Below are 19,445 nucleotides of genomic sequence, written 5' to 3'. Positions count from 1 at the left end.
ACTACAGAAACAGAACAATATTTAAGTCCTTTTTTACTCTAAATCTCCACTTTCACTTTTAGATGTGAAAGTGAAACTTAATAGGCACCACATGTGACTTTCAGATATAAAAGTGAAAGTCGAGATTTAGAGTAAAGAAAAAGGACTTACATTTTGATCTGCTTCTCACCCACACCTATTATATCCCTTCTGAAGATATGGATTTAAACACTGGAGTCATATGGATTACTTTTGTTTCCTTAATGTGATTTTTGGAGCTACAAAGTTCTGATCACCATTCACTTGCATTGTATGGACCTACAGAGCAGAGAAATGTTTCTAAAAATATTAATTTGTGTCCTGCTGAAGAAAGAAAGTTATACACATCTGGGATGGCACGAGGGTGAGTAAATGATGAGAGAATTTTCATTTTTGGGTGGACTATACCTTTTAAGTACACTGTCTTGTACCTTAGCCTTTTGTCTGATTTTTGAATACTTCTGTCCTTTAAATCCAAGCTTGCAATCTTGTGATTTATTTCGGAGCTGGTTGGTTTCGTTCATGCCTCGGAACTCTTTTATGAAGTATTTTATGAAATCCCTATGGAAAAAGTTAATGGGAAAAATACTTCCGGAACCATGACACAGTATCATGATATATGGATATGTTAATCAAACTATGGTATTACTGTCTGATATCATTATTTTACCTTGGTACTCAACTGTCCTTTTTGTAAAAGTTTGAAGTGGTGGTTTTAATGTATTTTTGTGTGTTTTGTGTGGTTTTTAGTGGTGCTGTTCTGTCTCTGGCCATGGGGGAGGAAGGGGAGTCGTGCTTCAGTGGTGGTCTGGATGGAACTGTGCGTGGCTGGAAGATTCCAGATCTTAATGTGGATCCTTATGACAACTACGGCAAGTGTACCAAATACTTCCCTTGCTATTTGCATTTTTGTTACACATGTTTTTGTAAAGTTGAATCACTTATATGCACTGTCAGATTGCTCCTTTGAACATTCCAGAAATTATGTCAGCTGTGTGTCTCGTGTGATTGGTGGTGGCATGTGACACGCAATGATGTGTCGACTAGGGATGCCAATTTTCAGACATTTTCGTAATAGATTGTCATGGAAATTAAAGATCAATTATTGTTAACGTTAATACCAAAAAACCGCGAATGGCGGACTCCAGATAATATGAGCAGGTAGCCTACTGTTTAAAAAAATTCTTTAAATTATTACACTTAATAAATGCAAGTATTGGCATTTTCCTCTTAAAGTATTCTTAGTTCAGTGTATTTTAATACATTTAGGCTATGTTTAGTATGAATTTGTGAATTGTTTAATTATTGTCAATGAATTACTGTTAATAATAACTTGTATAGAAGATACATTGTGGGATTGTGGGATATTTCGGGCTTTTGGACTTTTTTTTTATTTATTTGAAATTACGTCAAATCATAACACGCTGCGTAAACACATTCGCCTACATGACATACCGCTTCTCTTCTGAGATGTCCGGTAAATGTACCTTCATGGTTTTCCTGCTATCCCTGACGTAATTGAAGGTTGGGATGACACAAGGAGACCGACGGATCAACAGTGCTTCTTGTCACGAACTTTGACACACTATCAAGGTATATGAACAAAACATAAGGTTCATCTACAGAGAAAATGCTCCACGATTGATTACATTGAGCCTGCTTCATCTTACAAGAGAGGATGCTTGTCCGTTTCTTATTCTGTTTTGTGGACAAGATGGCAAGCAAGCAGCAGTGCTCCCTCTAGCAGCGGATGACTGAATAGACAGTCTTTTCAAGGTCTGCTAGCATGATTACTGAATGCATTTGTGCTGAAATTGATTAATCCACGGTCGATAAGCTTAATCAATCAAATTACTAATGACAAGTAATCGGTCATCGATTAATCATTTAACATCCCTAGTGCGATTACCAGCAGCCATCTGTTCAAAATACATATTTTCCTGAATAAGTGGTGTTTTTTTTTTTTTCTTTATTTTTTTCATTATCTGAAAGGTCCTGCTATTTAGAATTCGAAGCGACTTATTAACATAATGTATATGTGATTGATGTCAGCCGATCAACCACGCTGCACACCAAAACACAAACAGATGAAAATATCAGTCATAGATATGTTAGTAGCGTTTTAAAGTAGCCTATACAGAATATTTTGCCTTTACAATGAACTTTATGCAACCAGTTTAAATGTTCTGTCCATCATAACATTATTGTTCTAATAAACTCTAGAAAGCTGTCAAACACAACTCCTCACATGCCCACAAAACGACATTTCATCACACTTGTAGTATAAACATTCAGTCAGTGAACCGGATAATTAGGGTTGCAAATATGAGAAATATCCACTGATAAAGAGTCGCTAATGTATATGAATAAATAGAATACAACAGGCATATTGGTTTTCTCAAATATGTTGTAAACATATGTGCAGTGTTGGGCAAGCTACTCAAAAAATTTAGCAAGCTAAGCTACAAACTACTCAACTGAAAAATTAGATAAGCAAAGCTAAAAGCTACCCTTCAGAGAGAGTAGCAAGTTACACTACAAGCTACACGCCAAAAGTAGCTTGCTACATTTAAGCTACTTCATATTTTTTTTTTCAACCGCAGATGCTCTGAGCATACCATCATGGACAAAGCATCTAAAAGACGTATTCACATGATGTTTATCAAAGCCTTGGTACAGTATATTACAGTTTAGTGCAATACAGTATACAGGTATACAGTATGGTGTATACATACGTACCGGTATGTGCACGGAAAAAACAAAACAAAACAAAAAACATGTACATTTATATTTAGACATGTTACTTATACAAACCCATGTGTTCAGTATTTAAAGTCACTATTTTTACATTTTATTTTTCAGATTAAGACTACTACCTCTACAAACCCATACACATTTAAACATAATTTAATTAGCACATTCCTGTATAAAAACTCATACAGAACATACAGTATACTATTCATCTATACAATACAGAAATACAGCAGCTAGACACAGAATTGCAGGTTATATCATCAGAGGCTAAATGTATGTTTTTGTGTAGGCTAATACGTGTTTTGATACTCTTTTGTTTGGAAAATGTATTTACCTGCAGAAGTTGTTTACAAGCTGCTAACGTGTTGAACTTTATAAAGACCTTCTTCATCACTGGCAAATGATAGGACGCATTTGCAGGTTTTGTTTCCATTGATTGTAGATCCACTGCTACCAGCGTTATCTGTATTTTCTGTGTTATAAAATACTCCATGAGCTTATTGGCTTGTGAGAGCGAGCACAAATGATTCTGCAGCGCGAGCGCAAGCTTTCTGAGTCATTCAGAGTGAATCGCGATCCGATTCAGACTGCTTTCCTATCACATGTGACCAATTAATTTTAAAGAACCGAATCAGATGAGCGATTAATTTGTGATCGGACATCTTTAGTTCTGATTCAAATCTGGCGATAGTAAACACCGGGTAACAAGGCGTGATGTAGCGGTGTAGCTTTTCTCAACTCTACGCCGCTACCCAGTCAAAAATTTAGCTTCGCTACTAAAAAGCTACTTGATTTAAAAACTAGCGAAGCTACCGTCTCGCTACTCAGAAATGTAGTTAAGCTAATAGCTTCGCTATTTGTAGCGAAGCTACTGCCCATCACTGCAGATGTGGCTTATTTGTCAAGTTTTTTTTTTTTTTCTGTATATAAAAACTGTAACATGTGATTACTCAAAGCAAATGCTCCCGATTAAAACAAGGCCAAATACTGCGTGAAACGATGCGTTAAGATTGAGGTAATCTTCTTAAAGGAATGTTCCGGGTTCAATACAAGTTAAGCTCAGTCGACAGGATTTGTAGCATTATATTGATTAACGCAATTTATTTTCACTCATCCCTCCTTTTCTTTAAAAATAGCAAATATCTGGGTGACAGTGAGGCACTTAGAATGGAAGAGATTGGGGCCAATTTTTAACGTCAAAATACTTACTGTTTCAAAAATGTAGCCACAAGATGTAAACAGTATGCATGTTTACATGATTTTAGTGTGATAAAATCACTTACTAACCTTTTCTGTTTAAAGTTATAGCCAATTTTACAAATTCGTTACCATGACGATGTACTGTCAACAAAACCTAAAATCCTAAAATGACTGTAAAAATCACAATTTAAACAACTTTACAGCTCAAATAATACATGAGTCTTGACAGAAGAATTATTGTAAGTGCTTTTATAAAATTATAAGCTTCACAGGAGGGACGAGTCTAAATTTATTTTTGTGGTAATCAACATTATTGCTACATATGCTGTCGAGCTTTGAGCTTAACTTATAATGAACCCGGAATATTCCTTTAAGGGAAGGGAAGCTGCTCCCGGCTCCTAATGCCTGCCGTATGCAACCTCTCTCTGTCAGTGCGACTTATACAAAGATACGACTTCTCTCTTTTTTTTTTTTTTTTCTCTCAACAATGCAATTTTGATCAGGTGTGACTTTTTTATTCTGGTGCAACATTTTTTTTCCCCGGAAAAAAATGGGAACTCTATACAATACTGTACATTGACTGCTAATGGAGGTGTTAAACCATTTCTGTAAAATTACATGTGCATTTAGTGTCTTCACTGCAAAAGCATCTTATTAATCAGCATTTTATTAGTATTTCGTTTTTCAGTAAAAAACAAAATGACAAGATTTAAAATACTGTTTTCAGAGAAACCAAACAAAATGTAGTGACATTAATGCTTAAAACAAAGAAAAATTGCTAGCAGGGTAGTAGAAATAAACTTGTTTTCCCTTTGAATTTATTTGTAATTTATTTGTTTTCCATTGGCAAAAATTTTTTCTTGTTTTTAACATGAATCCAACAAAATTGTATCTGATATTTATGTTAAAACAAGACTCAATACCTTGTCATTTTGTTTCTCAAGGAAAAGTATCTTGTTTTAAGGATGTTTATCAATCAGTGCAAAAATAAGGATTTATGAAATGATTCTTTTTCTCACAGTGTTAAATCTGAAGATGTCACTCAAAAACAGTGTTGGGAGCTTACACTTTTTATGACAATCCACTGGAGGCCGCTCTGCCTACAAATGAATAAGCCAACACAAGAGAATTTAGACTAAGTGAATGTGTTTGGTGTGTACATGCAGATCCAGGTGTAGAAAGCAGCGCGTTGTCTGGGCATGAGGATGCAGTGTGGGGTTTGGCCTACTCCTGCAGCCTGAAGCGTTTGGCCTCGTGCTCAGCTGATGGCACTGTGCGGATCTGGGACCCCTACAGTTCCTCTCCATGTGTGTCTGTCTTCAACAAGGAGAAAGGTGGGAGTAGAGAGAATTTGGCTGTGTGTGTTTGGACAGTATTTAGTATTATGGGAAACTATTTAGAGAAACGTAATAAATGACTTAATACTATATATTCGTGTATCTAACTCTCTTTCTCATATTCTCAGAACATGGCACTCCTTCCTCGGTTGCCTTTGTAAACACTGACCCGTCTCAGGTCGTGGTGTCCTTCGATGGGGGCGAGACTCTGCTTTATGACCTCAACACAGAGCAAAGCATCATGGTTCTGGAGACCCAGGCTAAGGATGGTAAACACCAGTTTATTCAGAAATTGGTGTCCAGCAAAATGCCCCTTTTGTTCAAGCAATTTTCAGTCCACATTGGTACTATAATGTTTTCTAGTAAGTAGTGGTGTTTGTTAAGGCTAGCATCACTTTTATTATTGCTCACACAATTTGGAAATGGCTTGACAAATGTTTTCAGATTCAGATACTGCCCTCGTGAAAAAACAATCAATGGCGAACCATCCATTGCAAAATTCTCATGAATGGTGAACCTACGTAAGTTTGCGACGTGACAACGAATGTGGGTGGAAAAGCGAAAATCAAATTTTTTCTGCAGTGTGAACAAAGCCTTGTGTGATGATGTAAAGTAATATATTTTGTTTGTATTTTCTGCCCCCTCTAGGCAGCGAGCTGATTAACTGCGTTGTCAGCCATCCGTCCCAACCGATTTCCATCACAGCCCACGAGAATCGCACCATCCGCTACCTGGACAACAAAACAGGTTTGTGTGTGTGTCAAGAGCTAGTAGCAATATTGAGGGATATCCAAGGCCAGTAATAACACCACTTATTTTCCCACTGTGCACTGTTTGAACTATAAATACACCAGCAAAGCCATTTGACCCCTCGACCGCGCAGTCACAATGGATCGCTCAAAGCAGTTACAGTAGCACCTCCTTTATAAAAAGCCTTGATTGAATCTGCCAAACACCAACTTTTACTCACCACTTGAAGAAAGTGAACAGCATTCTCAGTGTCAAGGATTAGCTGCTGTAGAAGAGACACTTCTGAAAAGGGAACCCAGTTGTGTACTACTTTGTACTGTGTGTATTGAATTTGTATTAAAGGGATAGTTCAACCCAAAAATTACTGACTTTCTTCTGTGTAACACAAAAGAAGTTTAGCAGGATATCCCAGGTGGTCAGTTCCTTAGAGTGATACGGGAGGGAGGCTGTCAAGCTCCAAAAGGACAAAAAGCACCATAAAATTACCCAGAAGTATATGACTGGTGCACTTTCTCAGCTTTGTGTGATGAAAAAGCTGAAATTTAAATCGTTATACACTGAACATTTTATGCTCAATAATAGCTAGCATCATATTTGAATGTATGCAAATGCAAATAAGATTTGAGAGCTGTGGCACCAAACAGAATTTATATATATATATATATATATATATATATATATATATATATATATATATATATATATATTAGGGCTGTCAGTAGATAATTTTTTTAATCGCGATTAATCGGAGATTTTAAAAGTAGTAAAATTTTACTCTATATATACTTTTACATAATTTCCTTTCATAATGCATTTATTTGTTCTTTGGAAAGAATAACACAATAGAGCAAAACAAGACAGTATGAAAAAAAAAAAATGCTTCATTTTTATTTTTTTTTATTTATTTTTTTTTATCCCCTTTTCTCCCAATTTGGAATGCCCAATTCCCACTACTTAGTAGGTCCTCATGGTGGTGCGGTTACTCACCTCAATCCGGGTGGTGGAGGACAAGTCTCAGTTGCCTCTGCTTCTGAGAGAGTCAATCCGCACATCTTATCATGTGGCTCGTTGTGCATGACACCGTGGAGAATCCCAGCACGTGGAAGGCTCATGCTACTCTCCGCGATCCATGCACAACTTAACACACACCCCATTGAGAGCGAGAGCCACTAATCGTGACCACGAGGAGGTTACCCCATGTGACTCTACCCTCCCTAGCAACTGGGCCAATTTGGCTGCTTAGGAGACCTGGCTGGAGTCACTCAGCAAACCCTGGTTTCGAACTCACGACCCCAGTGTGGTAGTCAGCGTCAATACTCGCTGAGCTACCCAGGCCCCACAAAAATGCTTTATTAACATTTTCCAAACTCCACAGTATAAAGACAGAAATTCACTAAAATATCTCCAGTTGGAGCCACATTAAACATTTCCCAAAGTCTAACTGGGATGTTGACTGATTGAAAGAACTAGTATTCATTGCAATGCGCATTAAACCCCCATTTAATATCAATCAGTCGGCAGGCTGTCTTTTCACTTCAGATGGAATGCACATGATTCGTGTCAGGGAATCCAGCACTGCATTGAACTCCATATGAAAAGCACATTTTGTTCTGCTTTTAGCGGTGGCACTTCCAGTATAAAGATAATTCATCGGAACTGTCCGGTGATCATTAGCTGACACTTCAAAATCTCGGCAGCAACGGGTACAAAGTTGGAATTTAATGAAGTTTGAGCGTCAACAGGGAGAAAAACTAGTTGCACAGCGGGCTTGTAAGAATTGACATGCTTATGTGGTAAAATGCTGACTAACAAAGGACACGTGAAGTCCCTTCAGCATTAGTTTTATAAGAGATTCTTTCTCCTGCACTTTATCATTGGCATGGACTCGCTGTTGTGTGTTTGTTTTTAGTGTGTATATGAGTGTAATGTCCCCACTAAACACATTGTAAAGGCCCCACCCTCTAATAGTGTTAAAATTCACACGGAGCTGAATAAAATGTCAGAATCTAATGTCAAATCGGTACGTCTTAATCGCAATTTAAAAAAATTAACGTGTTAAACGTTTTTAATTAATTGCATGCGTTAACGCTCACAGCACTAGTACAGGTGCTGGTCATATAATTAGAATTAGATTTATTTCACTAATTCCATTCAAAAAGTGAAACTTGTATATTATATTCATTCATTACACACAGACTGATATATTTCAAATGTTTATTTCTTTTAATTTTGATGATTATAACTGACAACTAAGGAAAATCCCAAATTCAGTATCTCAGAAAATTAGAATATTACTTAAGACCAATACAAAGAAAGGATTTTTAGAAATCTTGGCCAACTGAAAAGTATGAACATGAAAAGTATGAGCATGTACAGCACTCAATACTTAGTTGGGGCTCCTTTTGCCTGAATTACTGCAGCAATGCGGCGTGGCATGGAGTCGATCAGTCTGTGGCACTGCTCAGGTGTTATGAGAGCCCAGGTTGCTCTGATAGTGGCCTTCAGCTCTTCTGCATTGTTGGGTCTGGCATATCGCATCTTCCTCTTCACAATACCCCATAGATTTTCTATGGGGTTAAGGTCAGGCGAGTTTGCTGGCCAATTAAGAACAGGGATACCATGGTCCTTAAACCAGATACTGGTTGCTTTGGCACTGTGTGCAGGTGCCAAGTCCTGTTGGAAAATGAAATCTGCATCTCCATAAAGTTGGTCAGCAGCAGGAAGCATGAAGTGCTCTAAAACTTCCTGGTATACGGCTGCGTTGACCTTGGACCTCAGAAAACACAGTGGACCAACACCAGCAGATGACATGGCACCCCAAACCATCACTGACTGTGGAAACTTTACACTGGACCTCAAGCAACGTGGATTGTGTGCCTCTCCACTCTACCTCCAGACTCTGGGACCCTGATTTCCAAAGGAAATGCAAAATTTACTTTCATAGAGAACATAACTTTGGACCACTCAGCAGCAGTCCAGTCCTTTTTGTCTTTAGACCAGGCGAGACGCTTCAGACGCTGTCTGTTGTTCAAGAGTGGCTTGACACAAGGAATGCGACAGCTGAAACCCATGTCTTGCATACGTCTGTGCGTAGTGGTTCTCCCCCACATTTTTGAATGGGTTTTGTTTCACAATCCTCTCCAGGGTGCGGTTATCCCTATTGCTTGTACACTTTTTTCTACCACATCTTTTCCTTCCCTTCGCCTCTCTATTAATGTGCTTGGACACAGAGCTCTGTGAACAGCCAGCCTCTTTTGCAATGACATTTTGTGTCTTGCCCTCCTTGTGCAACGTGTCAGTGGTCGTCTTTTGGACAACTGTCAAGTCAGCAGTCTTCCCCATGATTGTGTAGCGTACAGAACTAGACTGAGAGACCATTTAAAGGCCTTTGCAGGTGTTTTGAGTTAATTAGCTGATTAGAGTGTGGCACCAGGTGTCTTCAATATTGAACCTTTTCACAATATTCTAATTTTCTGAGATACTGAATTTGGGATTTTCCTTAGTTGTCAGTTATAATCATCAAAATTAAAAGAAATAAACATTTTGAAATATATCAGTCTGTGTGTAATGAATGAATATAATATACAAGTTTCACTTTTTGAATGGAATTAGTGAAATAAATCAACTAATTATATGACCAGCACCTGTATATATATATATATATAACATTACTATATATGTATATATACTGTATATAATTATAGCCGCAAGCATCAAATATTGGGGTCCAAGCAAATGTGAAGGAATGTTTATAATTTTTTTCTGCAATTTTTTTTTTTTAGGGGTGTAATGATTCACTCATATCACGATTTGTTTCAGTTCATGTACTGAACTCACTGTTTGGTTCACGATTCTTTAAACTAAGCCTGAATCAATGAATTTTTTTTTACTTTAAAGACATATGCAGTTCGTTTCCTTCAAAATGTAGCTAAAATTACTGTTCTTAAAAGTGCTAAATGATCTATCAGAGATGTAATTGGGCTAAAAATCAGCCCAGAACAGGGCAATGGTGACAACAAATGGAAATATTAGCTAATAATTCTGCTTTCTGAAAATACAGAATTATGTTAGCTACAGTTGAAGTCAGAAGTTTACTTACACTTAGGTTGAAGTCATTAAAACCAATTTTCTAACCACTCCACAGATTTCATATTAGCAAACTATAGTTTTGGCAAGTCGTTTAGGACATCTACTTTGTGCATGACACAAGTAAATTTCCAACAATTGTTAACAGACAGATTGTTTCAATTTTAATTGACTATATCACAATTCCAGTGGGTCAGAAGTTTATATACACAAAGTTAAATGTGCCTTTAAGCAGCTTGGAAAATTATGTCTAGCCTTTAGGCAATTAGACAATTATCTTCTGATATAGCTAATTGGAGTCAACTGGAGGTGTACTTGTGGATGTATTTTAAGGCCTATCTTCAAACTCAGTGCCTCTTTGCTTGACATCATTGGAAAATCAAAAGAAATCAGCCAAGACCTCAGAAAAAATTAGTGGACCTCCTCAAGTCTAGTTCATCCTTAGGAGCAATTTCCAAATGCCACATTCATTTGTACAAACAATAGTACGCAAGTACAAACACTACGGGACCACGCAGCCATCATACCGCTCAGGAAGGAGACGCATTCTGTCTTCTAGAGATGTACATAGTTTGGTGTGAAAAGTGCAAATCAATCCCAGAACAACAGCAAAGGACCTTGTGAAGATGCTGGAGGAAACAGGTAGACAAGTATCTATATCCACAGTAAAACAAGTCCTATATCGACATAACCTGAAAGGCTGCTCATCAAGGAAGAAGCCACCGCTCCAAAACCGCCATAAAAAGCCAGACTACAGTTTGCAAGTGCACATGGGGACAAAGATCTTACTTTTTGGACAAATGTGCTCTGGTCTGATGAAACAAAAATGTAACTGTTTGGCCATAATGACCATCGTTATGTTTGGAGGAAAAATGGTGAGGCTTGCAAGCCGAAGAACACCATCCCAACCGTGAAGAAGAGGTGTGGCAGCATCATGTTATAGAGGTGCTTTGCTGCAGGAGGGATTGGTGCACTTCACAAAATAGATGGCATCATGAGGAAGGAAAATTATGTGGATATATTGAAGCAACATCTCAAGACATCAGCCAGGAAGTTAAAGCTCAGTCGCAAATGGGTCTTCCAAATGGACAATGACCCCAAGCATACCTCCAAAGTTGTGGCAAAATGGCTTAAGGACAACAAAGTCAAGGTATTGGAGTGGCCATCACAAAGCCCTGACCTCAGTCCGATAGAAAATGTGTTGGCAGAACTGAAAAAGCATGTGCGAGCAAGGAGGCCTACAAACCTGACTCAGTTACACCAGTTCTGTCTGGAGGAATGGGACAAAATTCCAGCAACTTATTGTGAGAAGCTTGTGGAAGGCTACCCAAAACATTTGACCCAAGTTCAGCAATTTAAAGGCAATGCTATCAAATACTAACAAAGTGTATGTAAACTTCTGACCCACTGGGAATGTGATGAAAGAAATAATCACTCTCTACTATTATTCTGAGATTTCACATTCTTAAAATAAAGTTGTGATCCTAACTGAACTAAGACAGGGAATGTTTTCTACGGTTAAATGTCAGGAATTGTGAAACTGATTTTAAATGTATTTGGCTAAGGTGTATGTAAACTTCTGACTTCAACTGTACATATGCTGCTTACACACTGTCACTTATTACATCCATTTAAAATATTTTAAATTAACATTGTATTTTTCTTAAATAACATCGTCTCTGATTACATCTAAATATTATTTTCAAAATACATATTTAATGGAAGTGCATGCTTATCCACTTAAATAATAACAATTTACTGATAATCATATCAGACATGACATTTGTCATTAGGATTATATTCCCCCATAGCATTATAATACATAATATTCAGCATTATATACAGTAGATTAATATGTCATTATCAAACCTTTGTAAACTTTAATTTTCTCTTACACAGAGCAAATCACACTCCTCAAACGGGCATTCGATCCCTCTTCCGCTGCTGGTTTCATTTTCCGTAGTTTCAGCTGTACTCAATTGCAATCATATTTTAGAACTCCTAGTTTGCAATGAAGCGATTTCTATTTGTATGACCACGTTACGTAGGCTTAGGACATCGCATGTATTGGATAGAATAGAAAAAAACAAAAATGGCCCATCTCCATGATGCACATCATCACATTTTTGAACAGCGATGTATCGTGTCACGATAAACCATTGCACCCCTAGCAGAAATGGAAATCCAGATTGATTTGGGACACTGAAGAATTCAGAGAAAATACAGTATTTTATTCTAGCCCTTATGGTTTTGGTGTTATTAGCATAAACGTAAATTAGCATGTTATAGCACCACTTTATGGCATAAGATTAGGTACACAGAAATTTGATTGGCTACTGTTGGCCGTTTTTGTTGATTTTGTTCAATCATAATTTTAAGGATACATTTGCAGTTATGACAGAATTGAATGAAATTTAGCATACATCCTTAAAAATCTCTTTGTCAACATTTACAAAGTTTAGTTAAGTTTGACTTTGCATTAAGAAGATACAGGTCAATATGTAAATCTGGCTACATCCAAAAATCCCACTGACTTGTTACTCCAAATTACTTTGACAAATAAAGTTGTTTTGTTATTTATTTATTTTATAGCTTTTTTCACGAGGGTCTGTATCAGGGTTTCTGTTAGCCGGTAATTAGCGGTTTTTGACCGTATCCTAATGTCAGACCAATTCAAGCATTGTTGGACACAATGTCCGGTGAAAATATTAACATGAATGGTCATCAACCCCTTTAGTTGATGCCACAAGTGCACAGCGTGCCGTCATCCCAGTGATAACAGCGCTTGGGTGCCACTGAGATTTAAACTTCCCCGGAGCTTGCGAAGTCCTAGTCCGCACTACAGCGCGTTGTATCCTGCACACTGGCAAAACCAATCGTTATTCCCGCCTTGCGTGCCTGCAGTGAGAAGCTTCTCACTTAAGAATTAGCCTACAACATTAAAACAGCCTTGTGTTGCCATGTTTTAGAGGAGGTGTTTTTTCACATAAGCATCAGGCTTATGTGATTGTCAAGATGTATTGAAACACTGGACATATTTAACTTCACTTTGGCAGCAAAACACTTTAGTGCTACGAAAAGTCGGAGGAAAATAGTCAAAAAAGAAAGAGCCAATGAAAATTAGCCTAGGTGCGAAATTAATTGACATAACCTAATAATTAATTATTTTAATATTTCTTTGTAAACGAAAATATGTGGCAAATTGCAGTTTAGTTTTTTTGATCGCCCGCTTTGCTCCCTGTTGAACGTTTTTTATTTAAATTAGATGCTGTTTCCATGACGGACGTAAAAAATTAACAAAATAACATTTTGAATGGAAAAACAGATATAATGAACAAACATTATCATTCATTTGACTTGATTGTGTCATTATTATATTGCATTATTATGCATAGTCCATCGCGTTACAGTGCAAAATAAACACCGAAATTCGATGACCGGATTTTCTCCAATTTGTCCAGCAAACCTTATCATTCCCGGACACATTGGCTGGCACCAAAATTTCTTAGCGGAAACTCTGGTCTGTAGATGATGTATACCAAATTTCATTCCTATCAGACACACGGACCTTGGAGCTTTTTTCGAAAAAATTTAAAATTGTGGAGAAATATTATAGACAGATTTTTTTTTGGTTTGTTTACATTTTTATTCTAGCCCTTAAGGTTCCAGAGTTGTTAGCAGAAACATAAATGTACTAATTATAGCACCACCTAGTGTGTGTATGCCTGAGAAAATATTTTAACAGTAAAAAATGACATCAACAAAAAATGACAATGTTTTCCTTTTCTCTGTCTCACTGTGGCCATAGGGAAAGTGATTCATTCCATGGTAGCTCACCTGGATGCTGTAACCTGTCTCACCACAGACCCTAAAGGCACTTACCTCATCTCCGGCAGTAAGTAAATATACACACGCAAGCATTCTCAAGTGTATGAAGTCAGCGAGATAAACGACAAGCCAACTGAACAAGTCAATGGAAACCATTCGCATGGAATGGTTTGTTAGCTTGTAGTTACACTTTCACTCACTGTATCTATATCTTTGGTTTTTTTTCCTCTCTCAGGTCATGACTGCTCTGTGCGCTTGTGGATGCTGGACAATCGCACGTGTGTGCAGGAGATCACGGCACACAGGAAGAAGCATGATGAGGCCATCCATGATGTGGCCTTCCACCCCTCGCAGCCCTTCATCGCCAGCGCTGGGGCCGATGCGCTCGCCAAAATTTTTGTTTGATTTCCTTACCGGTAAACGCATTCTGCCGTATCTTAAAATTGGATTAAGAATCAGTACAAGTTACAGGTGTTAGAAGTTCATTTTTTAATATATTTATATAAATGTTTTTAACCCTGTAATGCCTTGTGTATCAAATATAATACACAATGTTAGGCGGCTCTTGTTTCACTCACTTTTCAAGCTGTAAAGCCAAAAACCATATGGTGTGTAATTTTCACATGTTTATGGCACCATCTAGTGGTTATTTGTGGAAAAAAAAAAGTGGTTTCAATGTTTATATCGATCCATTTAAAATGGTGACTTGCACGAAAAGGGACTTTTATGTTGGGATAAATTACAGCTTATTTTAATAAGTTAAATTAACAGTAATATTGTTACTGATATTTTAAAATTAGTATTTGATGAATATAAGCAACTTGTACTTGGTTAAAATTTCGTATGTTATTTTATTGACAAAGCCAGTTGAAATTACATGTAGCAAATATGATACAATAGGCTTTTGAGGTATATCTCTCAATCAGCATTACTGATTCACACCCACTGTAAAAAAGTAGAATTTTGAAAATTCTGACATACTTTTTAGAAGATATATTTAAGATGTGAACTAATGCTGTATTTCTGTGTATTGTCATATACGCAGCCTGCTCTGTCATTATAAAGATCTCTTTGAAGATTATTTTACATTACAAGCTACGATGATGTCATCTTACCATAAGTTCCTGAGACCCAGGGAAAAAAAGTTTTTCAATTTCCCTTTTTTAAATGTCAATATACTGTTTGGTGCATTATTTATATATATATATATATATATATATATATATATATATATATATATATATATTATTAGTATTTGATGTGCTGAATTGAACTGTGATACATTTCAATCCATATTTATTGACCAAGGAGAGGATGTTGTCATGGCCAAACTCTCAAACATTTGGTATCTCTGAAAAGCCCAGGGAGTCCTCTGATAATACCCCTAGATTTACCACTATAGCATGCATGGGCTAAGAAAAACTTAAATAACAAATGTCCTACACAAAAAATCATTGCTGGGCCTCAGGAGGATAATGACCTTTAAAGCCTAATGTATTAAATATTATACATAAAAAAATAATGATTTCTTTTTATAGTTTGTCTAGTGGTACTAAAAACAGTATAATGTCAATATAATGCCTGCACCAACAGTGTCACGGAATTACATATATAATCAGTTTTAAACAGATCACAAAAAACTTGAACGGATAGCTCCAGTCAATGTTGTTGTGTAGGACTGGTCGTGATGCTTAAACAAACAATATTTTAACAGTGCCAAAGAGTTGCAGTGCTTGCGCTTTTAGGTGAAATCAACCTGCAAATTGCTTATTTATAGATAACTCTGCGTATTAAGTTGATTAATTAATTTTAACACCAAAAAAGTTATACATCAGCTTTAATTTAGCAGTTGTTAGTATTTGTATGTACATACAGATGTTTGTTAACATGTAATATCTGCAGCAGCGAGCTAATTTTTGCTTTATCTCTTTCCAGGGGAGCAACCCTCATGACTGGGCCAAAAGAGTGAAACACCGAATATCCAACAATGCGCGCACACTCTTTCTCTCTCTCTCACACACACACACACACACACACACACACACACACACACACACACACACACACACACACACACACACACACACACAGTCACACTAACTTTGAAAGGAACAATGTTCTACACATCACTGCCTGTGTTAAAGGCATGGAACTCAATAACCCATAATCCTTTTATCAATGCCTCACATTGTGATATGAATTGTACTTCTTTTAATACTAATGATTTTGCTGCTCTTGTCCTGATTACATTGTTAGACAACACTATTAAATGTAATTTCTTTCTGACTCTGCACAGTGTGTAGAGATGGATGTCCACTCTGTTGACAGATGGACACATGCAAACACACACCTTAACACAACACACACCCTAGATTTAATTTCATGCATGGTTTAAGTTGAGGATTTGAAGGCTTTCGGTAAACAAGACATTACCCAATCCTGAACATTTTCTCAATGTAAATTGCATTAGTGCTAATCTGTGAATTAATGTCCTCGCGTAACTGTTGCCTGGTAACGTGGGGTGATTGATGCATTTCATTCCAAAGACTACTTTAGATGAGTTTCTTTATTTAGCATTTACCTTTAGCTTCACAGCTAAGAGCCTTAGTATTTCAGAGTTTCATAATCACATCCTTGCATTTCATTTGTATATCATGAACTAAAACCAAACACAAGTACCTGCATGTGTGCGTTTGTGACGGTGTCCACACAAGCCTTTGTAATCACTGTCATCATACATCATCCGGTCAGGTGAAGTCATCTGTAATACTCAACAACTGTCAAGTAGTGTGTTTGTTCTAGTGTTTGATCAGTCGGAAGAATTTTTTGGAAGATCTTCAGTTGGGTGCACAGGAGTTCAAACTCTTTCTGTATATAAACAGAATGTGCTGAACATAGCACACTGTCTCACAATCTTGGTGCTAAGATCTCTTCTGAATCAGGGACCTGTTTACATTGCTGGTCAGAAAGCATCAAATCTCGGTTGATGCCTGCCGTTCCTCGGAGTCATAATCTACAGTTCTTTGGCATTTCAGAGTTACAGCCAATGTCTCTAGAGTTTCAGAATTCTGAAGTGCTTTTGTCAGGGTATTTTTTAAGACGATAAAGTCCAACAAAGCAGATGCACTCTAGAGGATCTTGGGTTGTCGCCAAAGAACATGAATACAAATTCCAGTGTTTTTACAAATCCCATTACAAATTCCAGTGTATAGCTGTATTATAAAATCAGTATCCTGTAACTGCAGAGTTCTTGGGATGTCAATTATCTCAAGCTCTGGGTCTTTCTTCTTTTGCTGAGAAGTGCACTATGTGTGATCCAGGACTTTGAGAGGTGTCTATAGTGGGAGGCTTGTCTCGGTTAGAGGTATCCTGGGTGAACTGGCTCAAAGCAAAGGTCCAATTGGCTCTTTGAGTGAGGAAAAAGATTGCCCCCAGCGTTCTATTGACTACCCAAGGAATCCATGCACAGTACCCAAACGGGTGAGATAGAAATTCAAAAATGTATTTTGATGCTCCTTGTGGCTTTAGCGAGATAGAAGGTTTTGTAGGGTATTCAAAGTAAAATGGCTCAAAGCAAAGCTCAAATGGGCTGTTTAAGTGCAGAGAAAGCAATGCTCCAGCTTTCTGTTGACTTCCAAGAAATCAAGATGCAACACTCAAGCTGGAGGGAGACAAATGGGAAAAGTTAATTTGGTGCACTTTGTGGCTTCAGCCAAGACAATATAGAAGATGTTTCAGGATATTCTGATTACAACGACTAAAAGCAAAGATAAGATGGGCTCTTTGAGTGCAGAGAAAGCAGAGCTCCCAGCTTTTTGTTGACTAAACGATGAATCAAGATGCAACACTGGAAACTGTAGGGAAACTAAATCAAAGAGTCCATTAGATGCATCTTGTGGATTGTGCGAAGGCAAGATTGATTATTCAGTGTATTTTGGATAAAACGGCTCAAACAAAGCTCAGATAAGTGAAGTTGCTTTCTAATGACTACCCAAGAAATCAAGATGCAAAATTGAAACTGGAGGGAGATAAATTCCAAAGTCTGCTTGATGGACCTAACAGCTTTAGTCAAGGTGCAATGGAAGGTGATTAAAGAGTTGGAGCCAGATCTGAACTTCAGTTCCCTTGATTTCTGCTCTGAACTCTCGAGATCAAAGGTCACATCACATATTAGCAGGTTTTCATTCTACAAGGTTTATAATAGTCTTTTACTGGATTTCTGTGGTCGTAGATGGATGGCCAGAAGGACGGATAGAAGAGATGGAAAGACTGATGGGTTGAGCGCCATAAAGATCGCTCTAGCATAATGGAGACATTTCAGATCTTAACAAGACCAGCTCCACCTAAAGTTGTCCCATTCATCCAACATAGAAAACAAGACTTCCCACTTGGGGCGTCTGGTGTCTAGCGAGAAAAGCAGGTTTGATTTGCAAGTTCGCAAATCTACGAAACCTCTTGGAGTGGTTTAAAGGAATAGTCCACCCAAAAATAATAATATAACGTAATATTTGGGTGAAGCATTCTTTATTTGGACATAGGTATGTCTTTTGTTTTCTTTGTATATGGTTGAGGCCACAGATTTGTTTTGGGGTACTTACCCAGTCAGTGAATGTCACACATAACTGTTCAGTGGCATCCCATAATCCTTTGCTGCTTACCTCTTTTCATGTTAACTTCACACTGCACACTAACAGTTTGCTTTATGCTACACTGCATGTGTAGGATATGGTTCATCCATTTATTGCTGCATCATTAAGTCCTCTTCCAAAGACTGCCGATTGCATGGGTGTTTAGACGAGTCCTGCTGTCTCTGTTGTACACCAGTTTTTCCACACCCCTCGATGCAATATGAGTCTTTAAACTACAACGTCAAAACACATGCCTTACAGAGAGAGGGCGAATCAGTGTAAAAAGAACGAAACCGAAAAAGTTGGTTTGACAAGCTGCCAATGCAAAATGTATGTTTCCCATTTTTTTTTTCACTTATTTGCTTTTCTTTACTAGACATATTATCATTATGATTACTAATAAGGTGTAAGAAGATGGTAGTACCTTTTTTACTAGGCTTAAGACTTGTTTGTGATTGTGAAAAAGCCTAAAAAACAGAAAATCTTATGGAAATTGTAAAAAAAAAAAAAAAAAAAAAATCAGTCCACAGCCAAGGTAAAATTACTTTTTGTTACGTGTTTTTATTTTTGAATAGCAATTTATCACTGTGTGATATTTTGTACATCATAGTAAGCTGTACTCAAACAATATCCTCTAACTACAAGGGATATAAAGACCAGCCTTTTATTTATTTTTGTTTTAATATACATATATTTGAACTGCTTTCTAGCTCCTATCAAATTTCATCTTTTCCTTTTCCTTATTCTTGTTTTTTTCTTTCCTTTGCAGGTCATGTGTTGTATGTAAAAAAAAAAAACAAACAAAAAAAAAAACAAATAAAAACAATTTTGTACAGACATTTCA

The 19,445-nt window shown here is 37.2% G+C and overlaps 1 protein-coding gene across 2 annotated transcripts in view; it reads left to right on the top strand.

The window, feature by feature from the left end:
* The window catches only part of LOC127429546 (striatin-4-like), a 45,396-nt gene extending 25,951 nt beyond the window's left edge, over window positions 1–19,445 (top strand). The window contains exons 12-19 of one of the 2 annotated variants that reach the window (XR_007895305.1): window positions 769–890; window positions 5,139–5,306; window positions 5,438–5,578; window positions 5,958–6,056; window positions 13,954–14,040; window positions 14,209–14,389; window positions 15,909–15,986; window positions 16,033–19,445. Coding sequence is in view for 1 of the 2 variants with exons in the window: in XM_051678658.1 (XP_051534618.1) it covers window positions 769–890; window positions 5,139–5,306; window positions 5,438–5,578; window positions 5,958–6,056; window positions 13,954–14,040; window positions 14,209–14,378 (787 nt within the window). In the remaining variant the exon portion in view is untranslated. Of the gene's footprint in view, window positions 1–768; window positions 891–5,138; window positions 5,307–5,437; window positions 5,579–5,957; window positions 6,057–13,953; window positions 14,041–14,208; window positions 14,390–15,908 lie in introns of both variants that reach the window. The other variant, XM_051678658.1, reaches the window with a different exon arrangement.

Source organism: Myxocyprinus asiaticus, chromosome 39 (assembly GCF_019703515.2).
Source record: "Myxocyprinus asiaticus isolate MX2 ecotype Aquarium Trade chromosome 39, UBuf_Myxa_2, whole genome shotgun sequence".
Classification (NCBI taxonomy): domain Eukaryota; kingdom Metazoa; phylum Chordata; class Actinopteri; order Cypriniformes; family Catostomidae; genus Myxocyprinus; species Myxocyprinus asiaticus.
Note: the sequence above shows the minus strand (reverse complement) of the source record. Positions and strands in the feature narration are given on the sequence as shown.